The sequence below is a fragment of the Epinephelus fuscoguttatus genome, linkage group LG7 (genome assembly GCF_011397635.1).
Source record: "Epinephelus fuscoguttatus linkage group LG7, E.fuscoguttatus.final_Chr_v1".
NCBI classification, from domain to species: Eukaryota; Metazoa; Chordata; class Actinopteri; order Perciformes; family Serranidae; genus Epinephelus; species Epinephelus fuscoguttatus.
This window is the reverse complement of record NC_064758.1, coordinates 17978407-17999851: the sequence shown is the minus strand read 5'-3', so window position 1 is coordinate 17999851 and position 21445 is coordinate 17978407. Positions and strand designations below refer to the sequence as shown.

General features: G+C 39.9%; 2 protein-coding genes across 2 annotated transcripts; both read left to right on the top strand.

Moving 5' to 3' along the window:
* Window positions 1-4165: 4165 nt before the first annotated feature.
* rprd1b (regulation of nuclear pre-mRNA domain containing 1B) lies at window positions 4166-14416 on the top strand. Its single transcript, XM_049581282.1, has 8 exons — window positions 4166-4298; window positions 4705-4926; window positions 7962-8091; window positions 9102-9235; window positions 9752-9870; window positions 10111-10237; window positions 10514-10689; window positions 11163-14416. Exons 2-8 carry the CDS (start codon window positions 4776-4778, stop codon window positions 11310-11312), a joined length of 987 nt encoding a protein of 328 aa, XP_049437239.1. The 5' UTR covers window positions 4166-4298; window positions 4705-4775; the 3' UTR covers window positions 11313-14416.
* An 888-nt stretch (window positions 14417-15304) lies between these two features.
* On the top strand, window positions 15305-20457 carry LOC125891570 (kelch-like protein 10). Its single transcript, XM_049580945.1, has 5 exons — window positions 15305-15438; window positions 16398-16884; window positions 17601-18218; window positions 18688-18837; window positions 20110-20457. Exons 1-5 carry the CDS (start codon window positions 15320-15322, stop codon window positions 20455-20457), a joined length of 1722 nt encoding a protein of 573 aa, XP_049436902.1. The 5' UTR covers window positions 15305-15319.
* Window positions 20458-21445: the final 988 nt, after the last annotated feature.

Sequence of the window (21445 nt, the reverse complement as noted above, 5' to 3'; positions counted from 1 at the left end):
CAACACAGTGGAGGCAGTGATAAAAATTAAATGCAACTCCAGAGTTCCCGGACAATCGTGGGTGGATTATGAGACAAGAGGCCCCTGGGCACAGATATACAATGGGCCCCACCACCTCTCCTACATAGGAGCAAGACACACCTACTTTGTGGTGGTTGTGTCTCTTTGTGTTCAATATGCATCTTTTTGTGAGTTTGTGTCTGTTGTTGGTCATTTTGTGTTTTTTTGGGGTCATTTTGTGTCTTTTTTGTTGAATAGTGTCTCTTTTGAGTCGCTTCCTGTTCGGTATACACTAACTAGACATCTGCTGTGAAAAAATGTCTTTTGTCCAAGCTGGCTCACTGGGCAAAGCTTGCTGGTAAGCTAAAAAGTAACAGAGCTGTCTTTGATTAATGTTATTAGATATACTTATGTTTTTGCTGTTTAGGTAAAATGTCCGTCAGGAAAGAGGTTTGTGCAGGTGGAGCTGAATTTGCATTTTGGTTGATATTTGAGGCTCATTTTGTTAAACACACCTGTTGTACTAACATACAATTTGCCTGACCCTCAGCTGTGTGCAGGACCCAAACCCAATGTTTTGACAGGATTATTGTGCATTTTGTCAACCGCAGTATTTTGGAGGCAAATAGACATGTAAATGTCCATGTCTGTACAAACACAGAGATTTGAGTGAAAATATTTGCATGGTGCAAGCTTTCTTATTGTCAACAGGAAAAGTGTTTGTATGTTTATTCAAACATGCAAGTCAAGCAGCTCATTTTTAAAAAAGTTTTCACAAAATGCTGAAAGATTAACTACTGTACTCATTTTTAATAATTACTAGATTAACAGCAGAAACAATAAATCAGTGACATGTAACAGTAATCGCTTTAATAGTAACAAACAAACAAAAATAACAGAAAAATCCTAGTTTGCATGACTGAAAGCTGCACACAGAAGAGCTCAGCATACAACAGACCCATTAATTCAAAATAAAAGCATCAGCAGTGGTTGTTACTTTGTCATTCAGATTTCTTTTTTCTTGGATTGGATTTTATGATTTCGGTCAGTTATTATTTTGATACTGTTAACAGTTTGACGTTTTACACACAGGTGTGAGCAAAAACAATAATGATAGATCCTCTCTATTTAATTGTTCCAGTAAGACATGTAGGTGAGCCAGCATGCACCATGGCCCTGGGACATCTAAATATGGAATTCAGGTATTATTAATGAATGTTGCCTCTCCTGTTAGGACCTGTTTAAACTGAGGTTTGAAAGGCAATGCAAAATGTCCCACAGGGAATGTCTATAGTTTGACTAACTGCAATTTCATTAGGATCCTTTTAGAAATAGAGATGTTGTGCTCGTTTTTGATGCTTTTTCTCCTTTTGTATTCTGACTAGATTTCCCTGCTCCTGTGAGGACACATTACAAACTGCAGTTTAAAAGACCATTTGTGGCTGACATTCAGTATACTGATTGTAATGCATTGTTTACTCATATTTACTATTTTTGTTATTTTTACCAATTTCAAACACAAACAAACAGACAAAATAAAACAGAAAGGCAAGATCATATGAATATATTCCTGTTTTAGGATATAGAATATAATATATTTATTAAACAGGAACACCACCGAATGTAAATATGTTATTTCCATGGCCTAGGAGAGTTCAAACCATATTTGTAAACGTGAGCTATTTTGTTTCAAAACCAGAAACCAGAGAAGTGAGTCTCAAACTTGTGATAAAGTCTGGAGCTGTTCCATAGACAATGATATACAGTACAGGCCAAAAGTTTGGACACACCTTCTCATTCAATGCGTTTTCTTTATTTTCATGACTATTTACATTGTAGATTCTCACTGAAGGCATCAAAACTATGAATGAACACATGTGGAGTTATGTACTTAACAAAAAAAGGTGAAATAACTGAAAACATGTTTTATATTCTAGTTTCTTCAAAATAGCCACCCTTTGCTCTGATTACTGCTTTGCACACTCTTGGCATTCTCTCCATGAGCTTCAAGAGGTAGTCACCTGAAATGGTTTCCACTTCACAGGTGTGCCTTATCAGGGTTAATTAGTGGAATTTCTTGCTTTATCAATGGGGTTGGGACCATCAGTTGTGTTGTGCAGAAGTCAGGTTAATACACAGCCAACAGCCCTATTGGACAACTGTTAAAATTCATATTATGGCAAGAACCAATCAGCTAACTAAAGAAAAACGAGTGGCCGTCATTACTTTAAGAAATGAAGGTCAGTCAGTCCAGAAAATTGCAAAAACTTTAAATGTGTCCCCAAGTGGAGTCGCAAAAACCATCAAGCGCTACAAGGAAACTGGCACAGATGAGGACTGACCCAGGAAAGGAAGACCAAGAGTCACCTCTGCTTCTGAGGATAAGTTCATCCGAGTCACCAGCCTCAGAAATGGCAAGTTAACAGCAGCTCAGATCAGAGACCAGATGAATGCCACGCAGAGTTCTAGCAGCAGACCCATCTCTAGAACAACTGTTAAGAGGAGACTGCGCGAATCAGGCCTTCATGGTCAAATAGCTGCTAGGAAACCACTGCTAAGGAGAGGCAACAAGCAGAAGAGATTTGTTTGGGCCAAGAAACACAAGGAATGGACATTAGACCAGTGGAAATCTGTGCTTTGGTCTGATGAGTCCAAATTTGAGATCTTTGGTTCCAACCGCCGTGTCTTTGTGAGATCCAGAAAAGGTGAACGGATGGATTCCACATGCCTGGTTCCCACTGTGAAGCATGGAGGAGGAGGTGTGATGGTGTGGGGTGTTTTGCTGGTGACACTGTTGGGGATTTATTCAAAATTGAAGGCACACTGAACCAGCATGGCTACCACAGCATCCTGCAGCGACATGCCATCCCATCCGGTTTGCGTTTAGTTGGACGATCATTTATTTTTAACAGGACAATGACCCCAAACACACCTCCAGGCTGTGTAAGGGCTATTTGACCAAGAAGGAGAGTGATGGAGTGCTGCGGCAGATGACCTGGCCTCCACAGTCACCGGACCTGAACCCAATCGAGATGGTTTGGGGTGAGCTGGACCGCAGAGTGAAGGCAAAGGGGCCAACAAGTGCTAAACACCTCTGGGAACTCCTTCAAGACTGTTGGAAAACCATTTCAGGTGACTACCTCTTGAAGCTCATGGAGAGAATGCCAAGAGTGTGCAAAGCAGTAATCAGAGCAAAGGGTGGCTATTTTGAAGAAACTAGAATATAAAACATGTTTTCAGTTATTTCACCTTTTTGTTAAGTACATAACTCCACATGTGTTCATTCATAGTTTTGATGCCTTCAGTGAGAATCTACAATGTAAATAGTCATGAAAATAAAGAAAACGCATTGAATAAGAAGGTGTGTCCAAACTTTTGGCCTGTACTGTATATATATATATATATATATATATATATATATATATATATATATATATATATATGTGTGTGTGTGTGTGTGTGTGTGTGTGTGTGTGTATATATATATATATATATATACACAGACCATTCCTCTGGGTGCTCTCAGTGTCTCATCTATAACATGTTTCCCAATTCATTGTCTCCTGATTTTATATCCTGTGACATCACAAATTTGAGTTTTAATGCTCCAGTTTTTGGATTTGGCAGAGAGCTGTTCACATTTGCTGTAATTTCTTGACTGCCCGCTGAGGATACACACATGCAACTTTTAAAATTCTGCAAAGGAAGGACTCAGTCCTCGGTAGAATTTGAAGGAACCTTCACATTGGAACAGTCCTTCAGTGGGATTTGATGATGTAGATCCTTCCTTGACTTTGAGAAGCATCACCTGTCTCATGCACTTCTTTCAGAATATAGCGACAATTTCAGAAAACATGACACAAAGTTATTTTCATAAAAGTAACTACCACAGTTTTAATGTTTCATTCAAATTTAGTTGTGTCTTTTTCTGAACAATTGTATCTGTCCAAATCTTACTTAAGTCGTAAAACAAAATGAGGCCTAATTTTAAGATTAAAACTGTCCTTACATGCAGGAGTGGGTTTTATATCTTCATCCCATGGGTACTCTGGGTGTATTATTTAGAACTGGATACCTGACACCAGGATTCCCATTCAGTCAAATGAGAACTGCTTGTCTGTATTATTTAGTTTATGTATTTACTTATTAAGCACTAATAGTAAATCTATTCTGGGTTGTACAGGGTATCATGCAGGGATCTGCTTACGTCACCACTGTGCGACGCACACGCTGAGGTGAAAGTGCAAGCTGCCATTTTTTCGAAGGAAACCTCCTGATTAGACAAGCTAAGACAAACTGTGAGTCTCACCGTCACTCTTTAGCAGTTTTTGTCTCATCTGTTGGCGAACTGAAGAGATAGTCTGCACGAATATTACAGAGGCTTTGTTTATTTAACCCGGGTTAAAGCTCAGGTTAGCTGAGGGCTGCACTGGGCTGCAGATGGCTGCTTAGCTCGGCTAGCTAACGTTAGCTGTGGCTGTAAACAAACACTACAGACAGTGAGGAGACAGCAGCTGATAAACCAGCTCACACTTGTCAGGTTTGTTCAGTAGATGTGGATAATTCAGTGAGAGAAAGAGCTAACATAACTTATGAGCCATAGCGTCAGGTGGGGCGTACAGGAGCAGGTTTGATGCTGCATGTCTGCGAGTTAGCAACGACATAACTTCAGTTTTGATGACATTGCGAGTTTCTCCAAACTAGGTCGGTGCTCAGTGGCTCTCGAGCGGGCCGGGGTCAGTCGGGTCACGGGGGAAACGCACACTCATACCGGCATGTCGTCCTTCTCTGAGTCGGCCCTGGAGAAGAAGCTGACGGAGCTAAGCAGCTCGCAGCAGAGCGTCCAGACTCTGTCTCTGTGGATCATCCACCACCGCAAACACTCAGCCCTCATCGTCAAAGTGTGGCACAGAGAGCTGAAAAAAGGTGAGACCTGCTGCTGCAAACTATTATCATATATGCTGTCCATTTAGTGCAACAAAAACTATATTGGTGACAGGAAACTTGGATCATGAATGTGTCAGTGTGGCTGTTAGGACAGAGGTGGAAGAAGTACTCAGATACTTTAGTAACGTTAAAGCTACAATACCACACTGTAAATACTCCATTCAAATTCCTGCATTCAAAACCTTGCAGCAGTAAGTACTAAAAGCAGTATTTACTTATGGTATGGGCAGTATTAAAGTAAAAATTATGCAGTAGTAAGTCCCTGTTTTCCTGTTACATACTGTATAATGTTTTTGGATTAGTATTACTGCTACATTAATGTTTGTGTTGCCTTATACTACTGTAGATGATTAAGATTGTGCTCATTTGAAGTTCTTTATATACTGTTGGGTAGTTAAATCTACAGCAATGCATCATAAGATAAGATAGGAGAGACACCTTTCACAAATGAACACATGGAAACAAGAATATGTATATATGGATATATGTATGGGTATATATTGACAGCTGTACAGGATATTCTGTGCATAAGATGTGTTTCTTCTGTGAGACCTAAAAATTCAACTTTTGAATGAGCTCAGAAAATCAGCCCTGTTTTCATCTTCGTCACTTTAATTATATTCTATTCAGTATAACTTTATTTATCCCTAAAGACATTCATGTGCCAGAGAGTGCTTCAAATTATAATAACATTAACTACAGTAACCACAATTTTATTCACACACAGTACCAACCAGACAACCAAAAATATACAAAGACAGAAGTGTTTTCAAGGAGCAAAAGCAATCCCAGTGCCTAATAGAGTAACAATAGGAGTATGATCAGTTACTAAAAATGAACTAAAATGGTGGAAAACAAAACAGACTGCTCCTGATAATCAATGTTATATTGAATATGATACAACAATGAGAAGTAGTATTGCACGTGACTGAGAAAATGATATTGCACTACATAGACAAGTGAACATGATATTGAAGAATAATATTGCACATGATGTTGTGAAAAACATCACACAAGATATTGAAAGGTAGTAATGTTCACCATATGAAGTAATAATGCACCTAATGTAGGTGAATATTGCTGTCAGTGCCCTTGTTTCAGCTCTCCTCCCTACAGAAGGGGGAGGAGTTACACAGTTTGATGGCCACAAGTAGATTAAATCTCCTGTAGTGTTCTGTAGTGCTCTTCAGTGGTCTCTACAGCTGAATGTGCTCTGACAGGACTGCAGCGTGGTGTGCAGGGGTGAGAGGCAGTTTTCTCAGCATGCTCCTCTCTGACACCTCCACTAAAGACTCCTGTTAAAGAGATAATGCACCCAAAAATGAAAATTCAGCCATTATCTACTCACCCATATGCCGACGGAGGCCCTGGTGAAGTTTTAGAGTGCTCACATCCCTTGCGGAGATCGGCGGGTGGAGCGGCTAGCACACCTAATGGTAGACGGCGCCCCAGACTAACGTCCAAGAACACAAAATTGAATCCACAAAGTATCTCCATGCTGCCCATCCGTAGTGATCCAAGTGTGCTGCAGCCGCGACATAAAAAGTTGTTTCGAAAAACGTCATATGAACTCTGTTTTTAGCCTCACTGTAGCCTGTAGCTCTAACTGCTTCTCTGTGCTCTGCGTTCACGTGTGCGCGCCTGCGCGAGACCAGCAAAAGCATGAGCTTTTAAGTCTGTTAGCATCAGCTGCCTTCACCCTGTTCCTCGAGCACACAGTACAGCGTAGAAGATAACACTGGCTATCACTGAGTGATGAAACATGTGCAACATGGTTCTGCAGATGTTGAAACATCTGATCTCCTGAGAAAATACAGGAGGCTCTGACCTTTCTTATACACCTTTCTTGTCCACCTCAGTATGATGATGCATTTTCCAGCTGATCCAAGGAAGTTTTAAATAATTTATTCATTTTAAATACACTGAACACAATGAATCCTCCAGTTTAATACACAACATTCACATTTTAAATCACCACATTTGGTGACACATGGTTTCTTTCTTTTTATTTTTTTATTTTTTTAACCCCATTGGTGCAAAATGCAGTCCAAAAAAAAAAATCAGTGTAGTTACATACAATACGTACATGGGGGTAGACAGAAATGTGGATATAGACAAAATGAGACAAAACAAAATAAACACAATGAATCAGGTATACTAGTATTCTTGCTTTTACAGATATGCAAACAGGTTGTTGTTAATGTTCTAAGGGTGGTTAGACAGAAGAAGCACTAAGCAAATATTAAGAGGAAAATACTAAATATAAATAATAATGAAAGTAATAAATACCACACATGGTTTTCACTGTACAGGGAGGCTTGCTATCTGAGAAGTAACTGAAGTTGTCATGCAGATAAAGTGGAAGTAGAAAATGGAAATACTAATGTAAAGTAAAAGTACTTTGAATTTGTACTTAAGTACAGTACGTAAGTAAATGTACCTTAGCTGCATTTCACCACTGATGAACTGAGTAGTGGTTAGTGGATTTATTAATCTGTAACGGGTTGAAATTGGTAGAGAGAACACTGTCAGTGATTTGAATTTCAGTGTTTAAGACAAACTGTTGTGTCCTTATGTGCTACACTTTCCTACTCTTAACTTATCTGAGGTAGAGAAAGCATCCAGAATTATTCAGGATAGCCAGATTTTACACATTGCCAAAAATACGGATAAGTGCCTGTGCCATGTAAGTTGTCTAGAATACTGTCCTTAAATTAGATAGTCTTGTGTGACCACCAGTCAAAAGCCCCCAATTTACAAGGATATAAAGTTGAGAAAAGCAAGCAAATCCTTACATCTGAAAAGCTGTGACCCAAAAATGTTTGGTGCTGTGTGTGATACCTACACAGTAATGGTATTTTTACACAGTACTTGTAAAACAGTACTCATTATTACTGAAACTGCTGAAGGAGGAAGGCGCCATGAAACACATAACATAGTCAGAAATGGGAAATGTTGATGTGCTTTGGTTTTACTAATGGTTTAATGTTTTATTTTATTGATCTTTCCTCCAGCTAAAAGCTCCAGGAAGCTGACGTTCCTGTATCTTGCCAATGATGTCATCCAGAACAGCAAGAAGAAAGGACCTGAGTTTACCAAAGACTTTGAGAGTGTACTTGTCGATGCCTGCTCCCATGTTGCCAGGTAAATGTGATGTGACCACAGTGTGCGTTCAGACGGCTACAAATAATGGGCTGTGTAATGATTGCATAAAGTGTTTAACAGTTGTGTGTGTATAGAGAGGTGGCATGCTTGCTGCTAGACGCTTATTGAGAAATGGATCAGTATCTAAACGTAGTCCTACTTAAAACCTGCAATACAGCTGCAGGTTGTTGTATTTTTTTGTCCTTTAGTTTTCTACAAAGAAATCTACTAATGGGGATAACCTTAAATGTTGTCTCACATGTTTCTCAGTCTAAACTGGAGCTGAATGTATCCAGCGCAAAAACAAGTTAAAACATCTTGAACTTTTTTATGCACAAGTTATCTGCTATATTTTCAAAAGGTGTACATTCTATAAAATCACCATATGATATACAACATATAAAACCGCCCTACCCTTTTCCCAACTTGCTAGCTGTTCATCCTTCCAATCCATCCCACCACCCAGACCCGCCCCAGCAGGCTACAGCTGTCCTCAGCTAATCTATATAAACAGATTCTGCCTATCTGTATGCGACAGGACAAAATTTGGTGTTGGAAGTGTTCTGGTTTCTGTTTGTAGTCTGTTTATCGTCCAAGTAGTATTGTTCAATCATGTTTGAACAGCAGGTAAACTGTCTGTGTGGAGAGGTGGAACGTACTGGCTGAAATGCAATGTCAGAATATGGTACTGTGTGGCCTCTGGCGATCCCCAGCCCCAGTAGATATCTGTTTATAGAAATTACCCAAAATGACTGGTGCATGGAAGAGAAAGTCTTGACTCGAATATCTGCTGGCTACACGGGCTTTCCCCCCAGAGAGGCTTTATCGTTGTTGGATGATAACCGATGGGTCCCATGATTGGTCCACAGCTAACTAGAATAATCATTTCAATGGCAATAATAAAGGAAATTTCACCACGAGAGAGAAAAAATCCTCACACATAGACAGGATTAATTTAATCGATTAATTTTCTTCTTCTTCTTCTTCCGTACTCTGCTGGCCCCCTACAGTGAGGCAGATGAGGGCTGTAAAAAGCACATGGAGAGACTGCTGAACATATGGAAGGAGAGGAGCCTCTACAGAGGAGACTTCATTCAGCAGCTCAAACTTGCCATCGAAGACTCCAACAGCCCCAGGCCTTCAGGTTAGATGACTGTTAGATGATTTGTTTGTTACATCACTACATGCATAGATAAAGCATTTACCATTGGTAGGTGATACCACAAAATTTGGTTTTGATCTGATACAAAATAAAACCAGGGCCAGGATCAGTTATATTGATAGTGATACTTTCTGTCATATGTAGGGGAGGGAAGTATATGAAACTGTGACATATGACATGACAGTCCTGACTTTTCACCTGTCTTCAGAGGTGGAATCAAGAATCTTGACTGCTCAAGTCAAAGTAGCTGAATAGCCATTTTATTTTAACTTTGCCTCGGCGTTTGACAAAATTTCAAGAGTTCTCTTTTTAGAATAACCTAAAAGCGAACACAAGTGGAAAAGATCATAAAAACAATTTCTTTCAAATGTTGGAGTCGAGAAGAGGTATTTGTTATTCCTTTGTCTCATCTATAGTATAATATGTAGGTTTAAGTACATCATTTAGTGATATAATGTGGGTGTTTTTCTGCTCTGGTCTCTAAACCTGACTCTGCAGAAGAGAAGAAGGCCGTGAAACGAAGCTATCAAAAGATCCAGGAAGAAGAAGATGATGAAGATGATGACTACAGAAGCCACAACTCCCCTCACAGCACAGACATTTCTGCAACTCAGTTGGTAGGATGCCAGTAATTTATGTGGATGGCACAAAATGCAAAAAAAAAACCCTTCACAAGTAAAATGTGGTTTGTTTTTCTGCACCTTTTCTCTCTGTGTTCTCCTCGCTCTCGTTCTTCACCCCTCTTCTCTACCTCTCTCTTATTCTCTTCTTTTGTCTGTGACGTGGTTTCCTCCCTGATCATTTTCCCCCTCTCCGCCCTCTATCCCCTGTAAACACACTCTGACACACACTTTCAGACAGAGGAGCTGGTGAAGGCCCTACAGGACTTGGAGAACGCTGCATCAGGTGACGCAGCAGTTCGTCAGAAGATCGCCTCCCTGCCACAGGAAGTCCAGGACGTTTCCCTGCTGGAGAAAATCACTGGTAAGACCTGAGAGCTCCGCTTTTATGTATAAAACAGTCAATAAACTGAACAATTATGAATTATAATAATTGTTTTTACATTTATAAACACAGAATCATAAAGTGATACATGTTGCTCCATATAGAAAATATACAGCACTCAATAAAAATAACTAATTAAATGTTGAGACAAAATATATCAGACTAACAAGAGATTGAAATGTTGAAAGTGCATAAAGAAAGAGAAAATAAATGTCATATTCCTGGTCTTAACAACCCACTGTGGCACCATTGTAGACAAGGAGGCAGCTGACAAGTTGTCAAAGACGGTGGATGAAGCGTGTTTGCTGCTGGCAGAGTACAACGGCCGACTGGCTGCCGAGCTGGAGGACCGGAGGCAACTGGCTCGCATGCTGACTGAATACATCGGCAGCCAAAAGGAGGCGCTTATGGAGAGAGAGAAGAAACTAGAGGTAAGGCACCACAGACACAAACATGTTTGTGGTTAAGTTTATCTATCACTAATTATCAATGAGTGTTATGTCACTTTTTGAATAAGTATAACAGGACACTTTCATTTCCTCAACAACAGTGTCCCACCATTGTGGGTTGGAATGGCGTTATCACTCCTAACAGCTCTATGAGTGCAGTGCAGAGCAGCTGCGATTATCTAGCCAGTGGGACATCAATGATGCCACTCACATGCACTAAAATGCACGTACGGTTGCTGCAGCTATTAAAAAAAGAACAGAGAAGCTGGTATTACAACACTTGTAAATGTAAATGAAAACAACCTATCAGAGCCGAGGAGTCTTTAACACAGCTGTCCATCACTGCTCATGAACTGCGGTCAATCTGTCAAACTAGGCAGTGCTGTCCAAATATGATCACAATCAAGTAAACATTTTTAGCTCACACCTGTGCTGTGTCATCTTGTCCTCTACAGGAATATAAGCAGAAACTGGCGAGAGTGACCCAAGTTAGGAAAGAGCTCAAGTCCCACATCCAGAGCCTCCCTGACCTCTCCCTCCTGCCCAACGTGACTGGGGGTCTGGCCCCGCTCCCATCGGCCGGAGACCTCTTCTCCACCGACTGAGATTTCTTTGCTTAGAAAAACTACCCCCACGCCCCTCCTGTCCCCATCCAAACCCAGCCCCATGTTTGATTCACACAACACTTCCAGCTGTGTCTCCAGCCAGAGGACACGTGGTCAAACCTCTCCCGGCAGCCAGCTCACCTGCTAACTCCAAACCTACAGGAGAAGAGGGAGGAAGGGACATTAGAGACAAGGTTTGTTGAAATCAAACTGCTCTGCAGAGGAGAACAGAGACTCTGTGAGGCCTGGATTTTTCGAGCACTCAGTTAATTGACAAGGATTCCAATTCACCAGCTTGGGATGAGTTTGTTGAAATGATCTAGGAGGAGGGGCGGGGTAAAGAAGCAAAGCTTAGACAGACATAAATGTTGGCTGTCAGGAGGTGTCAATCAAAGTGTCTTTCTGTGTGGTATATTGTGGATTCAGTGAGCAAAGGTGGGCCATTTGCTCCCAATTCTCAGAGGTTGTGACTACACTGTGAAGAGGACGTACCATTCATTAGTTTTATTTTTTTTGGTTTTCAGTTGGTGGCTTTTTATTGACCCATAGGTGGTTTTGATGTGTGTGTAAAATTAGAGAAGATCTCAGATTGGGTTCGGTGTACGTTGCTTTTTTGTTGCTTCATGAACGCTTCATGGTCAACAGCTGCTACTCAGCACACTCATTTCAGTAACACTGCATAGAGACGGTGATTCTGTAGGTTTTGTTCCCATAGTTTAAGTTGATAGACGTGCTCTGGTTTTGTGTCCCTTGCAGGCGTTTTTCTCATTTACAGACTTAAACTTTTCAATTCAAAGTCCCAATTTGTTTTTATGAGTTTATTTAGACAGATGGAATATGGTTATTATGTAATAAGTGTGTACTTAACAAGGTTTAAGTTTTAGAAAATAAATTCTGGAAGTTTGAGGAAACAATTTAAAACATTGTTTGCTTTCCAATAAACAACCAGGGGCCAGATGCGTAAAACTGAAGAATCCTAACGATGTGTACGTACAAAGGCAGAAATATACACACGCAGTCTTTTCATCAGATTTATAAAGATGCACGTACGCCCGATTCCATTTTATAAATCTCAGTTACAGTGGAGCTGGGTGCGCTTACCTCTTTTCCACAGCTACAGTTCACCGTAAATGGATGCAGAAAAGTTCTTAAAGATAAATTTGTAATCAGTATTTGTGCCCCTCCACTATCTGTTAGACCTGTCAATGAGAAGAACGGCATCAGCGAGACTCTTCAACGGTACCAGAGCAGCTGTCGTTATACATGGCTGCAGATATTTATAGTGCCCATACTACTAATTCGTTACATGTTTCTGCAAACCACTGACGCAGTGAAATCTCAATCATTATGATTATTAATGATCGGAGAGATGATCATTGAATCACATAGTGCTCAAACTGACTTTACAAAGTGCTTCACAATTCAGGATCAAATTAAATGATCATTTACAGGGAGACAACTCAGAAAATATTAGAAAAAAAGATAAATAAAATTAAGTCTATAAATGACTGACCTTTGATTGACGTTTTACAGGACGCTGTGCAGTCGGCAAAAATTAAACGATAAGTGAAGTTAGCAAACAGCCTGAAAACCCTATTTTTATTACATCTCTCACCTCATATTTAATGTTTACCTTCATATTACTCACAGCTATCTCAGTTAAAACCGTGTGTAAGCCTGGTCTGAAGTATGGTAAGGTGTGCACATTCTACCTTTATGTGTGGAAAAAGGCGTGTGCATAGTTTTTGTGCATAGGCATCATTTGTATTATACATCTGGCCCCTGGTCTTTAACAAAGAAGTTATTTTATTTTTGAGTTTTATGGCTTCATACAATTAGAGGGCAAAACAGTTGAAAGAAAAAACGGAAAAATATTAAACGTCATTAAGTTTTAGTGTGTAGAGCTAGGTAATATGGAAATAAATATCAAAGATGTGTTTTGGTATAAAAAAAACACACGAAATAGACAGGAACCGTTATATCTGGTTACATTCTCAAGAATGAAAAAAAAAAACGCGTTAAAAGATTCACAATACAAAATTCCCACAATGATGTTAAAATGAGGAATAATAATTCAGACATATTTCCCAGTCCTATCCTTGTGTGGATGTTCAGTGATGAAATTTTTTGCTAAAGTGGCAGCAAGAAAATTCAACTGTGCTGAACTCCCTTTCTCAGGTTTCTTTTTTAAAATGAACCAAACCACACAATAATATATCAGGTCCCTTAACTGAGATGTTAAGATTCGGAAGTGCGAGTTAACAGTTTGATTTTCTTTACAGCTCTCTGTCAAGGCCAGGACAACATGTATCATTTGTCCATATTTGATTTTCAGTTGTCTCTATAAAGAAAAACAGTAAGAAGTTGGATAATAAAAAGGTCAGAGATGTTTACTTAGACGAACTGCTCATTGTGATATAGCCCTCAGAGGCCGATGGCGCCTCCTGCTGCTGGTGAGATGAGTGTTATCTAAAGTCAAAGCGGATTACAGGTGCTGTAACTTTACCTGCTGATGCACAAGCTCGGGTGAGAAATACTGCTGCAAATACTTTTCAGTAAACTCTCAGATTGATTGGAGTCACCAGGCAGTCTGGAGCCACAACATGTTTCTAACAGCAGGTAAAAATGTGAATCACAGCAGCTTCAGCAGTATTTGTTAAAACAAAGGTGTGGATGTAGTCGTTGCAGTCATCTGTGCTGTCATAATGAGATATTTGGGACTGTTTTGGTGTGTTTAACTGACCCCTAATGTCAGATAAACCTCCTGTGGCTTTGGATGTTAAATGTTAAAGAACAGAGATGGGAGGAATTTTAAACCATTATTTTGCTGTCTTGATTTAAATATAATTCAACAGTAAACTAAAGACAAAACAAAAAGTGTGCGACACAGACACTGTATGCCAGGGGGGATTTCAGCAACATTATGACCCAGATGTGCTTCACTGTAGATATTAGTTAGATCTTTTCTTACCTACTTGCTGTGTGGTATGTGTTTCTCTCTGCAGAATCATACTGTACTACCAGGACTCTACCAGTAGAGGTAGTGCTTTTCTGTAATGAAAGTGATTCAGTGGATGCCAATAAACTGGAACCATTTGAACAAATCCTGTGTGTGTGTTTTGCATTGAGTCAATATAAAGGATAACTATATTGACAGAGTTCAGACACAACATTCAGATGATAGGGTCAGAATTTGGTGTGAACAACATGAAATCATGGATCCATCCTGCCTTGTATCAGGCTGGTGGTGGTGGTGTAATGGTGTGGGGAATATTTTCTTGACACACTTTGGCCCCTTAGTGCCAACTGAGCATGGTTTAAACACAACAGCCTCCATGAGTATTGTTGCCGACCATGTCCATCCCTTTGCGACCACAGTGTACCCATCTTCTGATGGCTACTTCCACCAGGATAACGCACCATGTCACAAAACTCAAATCATCTCTATCTTTCCCTATTTTGTTTCAATAACCTACACATCAGCTAATATCACAATTTCTCAGTTACTCATTTTTATGACGAAGCATTGCAATAAAAGACTGGCCAAATGTGGAACAGTAAATTAGGGGTGAAGAGTGCGGAAGTCCACACCCTTCCTGTGAAATGGCTTTTGTCAAACATACAACATTAACTTTATACATAGGTTTTAAGATTCTTATGCTTTTTAATGAGTGCTTAAGATCAGCATTGTATGTCTGTGGATTAGCAGCTACAGAAACATGGTCACACCTGTACTTCCTTCACTGTGAATTTGAAACAGTAAAACTTGATCTACTCAGTGTGCATTAAGGAATAATATAACAGGTGAACACCACATATGTCACAGTGACTTGTTCCATAGAACGTGATCAGAATGCTGCTCATGACATCATTCTTTTGATGATTCATTCTGGAATCCTGTCATGATCTGTAAAGTCTTAAATACAGATAAACACTTGCTCAGAGTCAGTGAGAGAGATCTGCACCTAAGATATAAAGAGCACAAGTCCTCACACTGAAGACAAAAGATGTCTCTGTATAATAAGCTCCGTGTGGACCAACAGCTTTGTGATGCAGTGATTAGAGTGGACGGCGTTGAATTTCATGCACACAAGATCATCCTCTGCAACTGCAGCCCCTACTTCATGTGAGTTGGTTATGGGGTGTTAACAGGGGGATTCTGCTGGATTTATACTCTTCAAATAAGCAGAAAAACAGCAGCATGCTAAGCAGTGAAAAAGAGTTAAAGCTATAGTTGGTAACTTTTATAGAAACTGTCAAACTAGGCAGCACTGATCAAATATGAATCAAGATTCCGTTACTGCATTGTCTATTTCTCACCTCAAATGTTTTCAGGGACATATTTAGTGTACTGTTTAGCTGTAAAATGAAAAAGTTTGTGACCCAGTCGCCATGTTTAATACAGTTAAATGGAGTACCAAGCATCACCCACCAGCTGGATCAACTTTCTCCTTCTACAGCTAAACAGTATACTAAAATGTGTTTCTGAAAACATCTGAAGTGAAAAATAGACAATGCACTAACAGAATCTTGATTCATATTTGATCGGCACTAATGAAGCAATTTACATGAAATGACGTTTTTTTTTTTTAAATTGTTTTTGTTTTTTCTGAGCTTATTTTTTTTTCATTTGATTTTTTCTGTCAGTCTTTTTGTATATATAGATTACTGTAATATGATGGTGATGTAATTTGATGGGCCATTTATGTGCTGATTTACACATTGTTTTAAATAACATCAGCACTATCCATTGAGTTGACTTTGTGATTGTAAGTAATGGATTTACAATATTTATGTGTAAATAAAATTTGACTCTAACAGACAGTTTGCATTGATAAATAATTGGATGTCCATTTTGTGTATTACTCAGAAAAGAGAAAGCCATATTTCAAATCCCATCCCTTCTGTGCAGTGGCTCGATGCAGCAGTAATGCACTTGCATTTGTTTTCTGTTAGTCACGTCTCTTCTGTAAAGTGCAATATGGAATTAATATTTATATTCTTATTCTATGAAATGTGAATATGATGGAAAACATAAATCACCTTATGTTTTAACCCTGTATATACCTCCTTCCTGCCCCACAGAAACCTCTTCACCCAGTGGTCAACCCAAGACTGTCGGGTCTTTGATATTCCCAATGTGTCACCTGACATGATGAAGCTCATCATTGAGTTTGCCTACACCGGCTCTGTTCCTGTGACACAAGAGAATGTAAAGGAGCTGTTCAAAGCTGCGGATCAGTTCATTGTGGAGGGCATTATACAAGCCTGCTGTGACCTCCTGGAGAAGCAGCTGACCCCACAGAACTGCATCGGCATGTGGTGGTTCACAGACTTTTATTACACCCCTGAAATGAAACACAAGGTGTTCCTCTTCCTCCTGAATCGCTTTGAGGAGGTTGCTGCCACCTCAGAAGAGTTCCTGCAGCTCTCTGCGCAGGAACTTGTCAAAATCATTGAGGATGACCGACTCAATGTGAAGCAGGAGAAGACGGTGCTCTCAGCCATCCTTCGCTGGATCACCTACGCAACTGAGGAACGCAGACAATACATCCCCCTGCTTTTATCCAAAGTAAGTGTGGGATGAACCTTTACTCATCCACCATGACATCAACTTTTGATTCACATCTTTTACATTCCAGAACAGGTAATTTTAAGTCAAGAGGCCAGGACAAAATCAAAATCCTTTTGTAGACCAAGCAATAAATGGTGTTCTTGTCTTTACAAATGTAAAACGATTAATGAGTTAATTAGGACGAAGAGAGAAGTAGATATATCTACGAGAGCTCTGTAGGAACCCTTTCAACATCCAGTTATGGTAGGATTCTGAAATATCTATTAATAGAAGTATGAGGAATGTGACAGTCAGGTGTAGTTCCTTAAAAAGTTTTTTACTTATGGGACATTTTGGAAGAATTCGGTAGGTAAGAAAGATTATATGGTGAGAAGCCAGACAGGTCTGTACCTGAATTAAAAGTATAAGGTGGTGACATCACCTATAACATCAATGAAGTTGTGTGGACCGACAACCTTTACTTTAAATTCATAAATTACAGTAAATATTGTGTTTAAAGGTCAATCAGCCTCGAAATAAATAATATAAAGAACATAACAATATGATGTATTTCCAAATAATCTTTCCCCTCTAATCTTTTCTCTCAGATTAGAGCCAAGAACATACTGGATGTTTGTAGGCCAACATCAACATTTATCAGCCACGCTGAAGTGTTGGTTGGGCTCTATTTTAGACAATTTAATTCTAACGTATGTCCTCATGTCTCTGTGTAGGTCAGGCTGGCTTTAATGAGTCCAGAATACATCACAGACAGCGTGAGCAACAACGAACTGGTGAAAGCAAGTGAAGCCTGTCGACCAATTCTCCTCATGACCCTGGAGACCATGCTTCACCTCCGAACAAAAAGAGTCTGTGACTCCATTATCTGTAACCCTTTGGCCCGCCCACGACTGCCCCCTGCTATCCTGTTGGCTTTTGGGGGATGGAGCAATGGCGGCCCAACCAATTGCATCGAGGCGTACGATGTCCGTGCTGACTGCTGGGTCAATGTAACAGACAATGAGGAGGATCCCAGGACCTACCATGGCACAGTTTTCCTAGATGGATCAGTTTATGCTATTGGTGGCTTTGACAATGTTGAACGTCTCAGCTCTGTGCACAGGTTTGACCTGGGCACACAGACCTGGCAGAAGGTGTCACCAATGCATTCAAGACGCTGCTTTGTAAGCGTAACTGTGATGGACGGGTCCATATACGCCATTGGAGGTTATGATGGACATGAACGACTCCAAACTGCTGAGCGCTATCAGCCCAAATCCAACCAGTGGACTTTCATTGCACCCATGCACGAGCAGAGGAGTGACGCCAAATGTACAGCTCTCCGTGGCAGGGTGGGTGGAGCTAAGGAGCAGCTCACAGGAAATAATCTGTTTAAAATTCATCCAAATCTCTCATTTTACACAAAGATCCTGCAGTTATTGTTTCACTACTTATTGTACAGTTTATTAGTCGTTCTGTTATGATATTGCATTGAATATAATATGAATTATCTATGATGTCTGTCACTGGTTGTCAGTTTACTCTATGATAGAAAATGAGTCCCTTAAAGAGAAAAGGGTGGGAACCAAATGATGGTGCAAAAGGCAGCATTACCAATCCAAAATTTAGCATCACATTATGCAGAATTGCCTCTTTTGTTTCTCTGGCTAATCTGGCTACTGGCTGGTCCGTTCCCCTAATGGTGTGGAATATAAGTCTAGAAAACCCATTTTGTACGAGACATTCAGTTAATGTTTTTGCATACTTGTCTTCAGTGAAAGTCTTCAAAAGATGACATATTACCTCTTTAATTTTCTCCAGGTGTACATTTGCGGTGGTTTCAATGGGAATGAGTGCCTGTCAACAGCTGAATGTTACAACCCAGAGACCAACCAGTGGACACTGATCGCTAACATGGGTGAAAGGCGCAGTGGAGCTGGGGTCATCGCCTATGCAGACCGTGTCTATGTGGTAAGCACATTGAACACTGCTGATACACAGAAACACAGAGACAATTACTCTCAGTAGAGATGGTTTGCTGTTTTTCTTTGTTTTCCTGAATATTTTGGGGTTTTGGAGTGTTGGTCGGATCAACAACAATCAGCAACAAACATCTGAATGTCAACTTGTGCTTTAGGATATTGTAATGGTCATTATGCAGAATTTTCTTATATTTAGAATAGAATAGAAAACTTTTTTGTCTGGAACCAAAAGGCAACAGAAATTTGTCTTCGACAGGGCTCAACACCAGCTTTACACACACACAGAAGACATTTAAAACACACCCAAGACATTTACAGACTTAACTATCAGTTGAAGAAAAATAAACAATCAGTAGATTGATCAATAATGAAAATAATTGTAAGTTGCTGTCCTATATACAAGAACACACTGAATAGATGCAGTTTTTCTTTGAGAACTCACAAAGATTTGTTTTTGTCTAGGTTTCAATGGACAGTTTCCATGTTTTGTTTTCTTCATTTAAATGTGAGACACAACGCTGCATTAAATAAAACTTTGTGCAGATAATTCTTATCATTTTCTGGCAGGAAATTTCTCAATGTAAATAGCTACATATTATCAGAATTTCCAAAAGATTCTGTTTTTTGACCTTTACAAAAAAGACAATATTCCTACTAAGCTGTACACATGGCTAATGAAAATGAATACTCCACTAATTTCTCATTTACATGCAGCTGTGCATACCCTAATTACTGTGCCCTATCCTTTTGATTATCACGTCAAAATATGGAAAAGTGGAACAGCTGTAGTCGCCTGTGCCGTTTTGCTCCTATACATCAAAATAGGGTTTTCTTCTAAGTTTCCTACTGGGGGTGGACTTATTGGACTGTGCCATATAACCTCCCTCTTTGAGTCCTTCCACCATCTTCTTGAAAAGACATTACAATATTTGTGCAAATCCTAAAACCTGTTGATACCCGTGTTACAGTGTTGGGACCAGGCCTCACAGTGGGTCACCATTTATTGGGAACTCATCACTCAAAGTATCAAAATGGCTATCAGAAATAATGAATAATAATTATTAATTATGTTAAATAATGTGACTCAATTTACATTAAATCACAGGAAATTAAGGGACAAATGACACAGTCGTTGATGATTCATTCACTCTTGTGCAATATTAATTCCAAAGTATTTATTCACAAACAAAGCCAAGCAAACAAATCACATGATTTATTCCAAGAGACTAATTTGATTTCATTTTTAACTTTTCTCTTAAAGGTTGGCGGTTTCAGTGGAAATACTCGTCTGCGCACTGCCGAGGCCTACAACGCCAGCACTGACACCTGGCACACTGTGCCCTCCATGATGAGCAGCACCCGCACTAACTTTGGCATCGAAGTGATCGATGACAGTCTCTTTGTGGTCGGGGGCTACAACGGCCTCACCACCATCCCTAACGTTGAGCGCTATGATGTCAACACCGGTGAGTGGTCTGATATCTGTGACATGGGGATCTCCCGCAGCGGCCTGGGCTGCTGCGTGGTGTATGGAATCCCCAACCTGGCCAAGTACGCTGCCCCTCATCACAACCTGCAATTCTCTGTGGAGGATGATGAAGTGGAGTAATGAAGATCCACCTGACTGCTAGCTAAATAAATGTCTTTGCATCAAACTACAACAGTGCTACTGTTACTCCACCAATAACAGATTTTCAGTTTGTCAGTTTGTTGACTACTAACTGGCCCCGTGACCTTTGACCTTTCCTTTGAACAGTGAAAGAGGGGAAAAAACATTTCTCCTGAGAAAAGAATCAGAAAATAACAACAAAAAAAACTGTCAAAATACAGACACGCAAGTCCACTGATCTGCTTAACTCAGTTCAAATAGAGTACTAAGCTAAAACTAAGTAAATATATAAGCAATAAAGATATTAATTTTAACCATCCCAGTGGCCAAAGGGTTTAAAATGCTCATCACATAATCATAATGCCCCTGGTCTGATTCTGGCCTGGGACCTTTGTTGCATATCGTGCCATCTCTCTCACCTTATATCCTATCCACTATCTTACAAAAGCAAAATACCCTTAAAATACAAATAAATGAATAAAATAACAAACAAGGACTTCCACTTATCTCAAGGGAGGTTTCTGTAAAGCAAAAAGAAAGGACACAGTGTGTCACCTGTTGCTGCTGCTCTCACAGCGGAGGAGAAGCACTGACCGATTAAAACTATCAGTATCAGGAACTCCTGGGAGGACTTGTGCAAAGCCTTTCCCTTGGAATAGTCCTGATAGCGCCACCATCAGGACTATTGTCTTGTGTTTCCAGTTGAGGACATCTGGCATGGGACTGGACCTTTATGAAAAGTTTGGGTAGATTTCTCATATGGAAATGTTGCAGGAGCTGAGGCTTGAACTCACAATGTTGAACACCAAGAACCATCCTGTATCTCACTGAGCTAATTGGCAAATGGAAAAGTCACATGTAGCTTCAGAAATTGACTAAGCCAGTCACCTGTGTGCAAGACAGCAGCTGTTAGTGTGTAAAGGCAGATTTCAAACGGCTGTCAAATATTCAGTTATTAAGACAAAAATCTGAAAATACACAGATTGCA

Excerpts from the sequence above, each read along its gene's own strand:
- LOC125891570 (XM_049580945.1), top strand. The coding sequence starts at position 15,320 with ATGTCTCTGTATAATAAGCTCCGTGTGGACCAACAGCTTTGTGATGCA. Across the intron at positions 15,439-16,397 it reads AACTGCAGCCCCTACTTCAT|AAACCTCTTCACCCAGTGGT; the intron begins GTGAGTTGGTTA and ends CCTGCCCCACAG. Across the intron at positions 18,219-18,687 it reads GTACAGCTCTCCGTGGCAGG|GTGTACATTTGCGGTGGTTT; the intron begins GTGGGTGGAGCT and ends AATTTTCTCCAG.
- rprd1b (XM_049581282.1), top strand. The coding sequence starts at position 4,776 with ATGTCGTCCTTCTCTGAGTCGGCCCTGGAGAAGAAGCTGACGGAGCTA. Across the intron at positions 9,236-9,751 it reads CAACAGCCCCAGGCCTTCAG|AAGAGAAGAAGGCCGTGAAA; the intron begins GTTAGATGACTG and ends CTGACTCTGCAG. Across the intron at positions 10,238-10,513 it reads CCTGCTGGAGAAAATCACTG|ACAAGGAGGCAGCTGACAAG; the intron begins GTAAGACCTGAG and ends GCACCATTGTAG.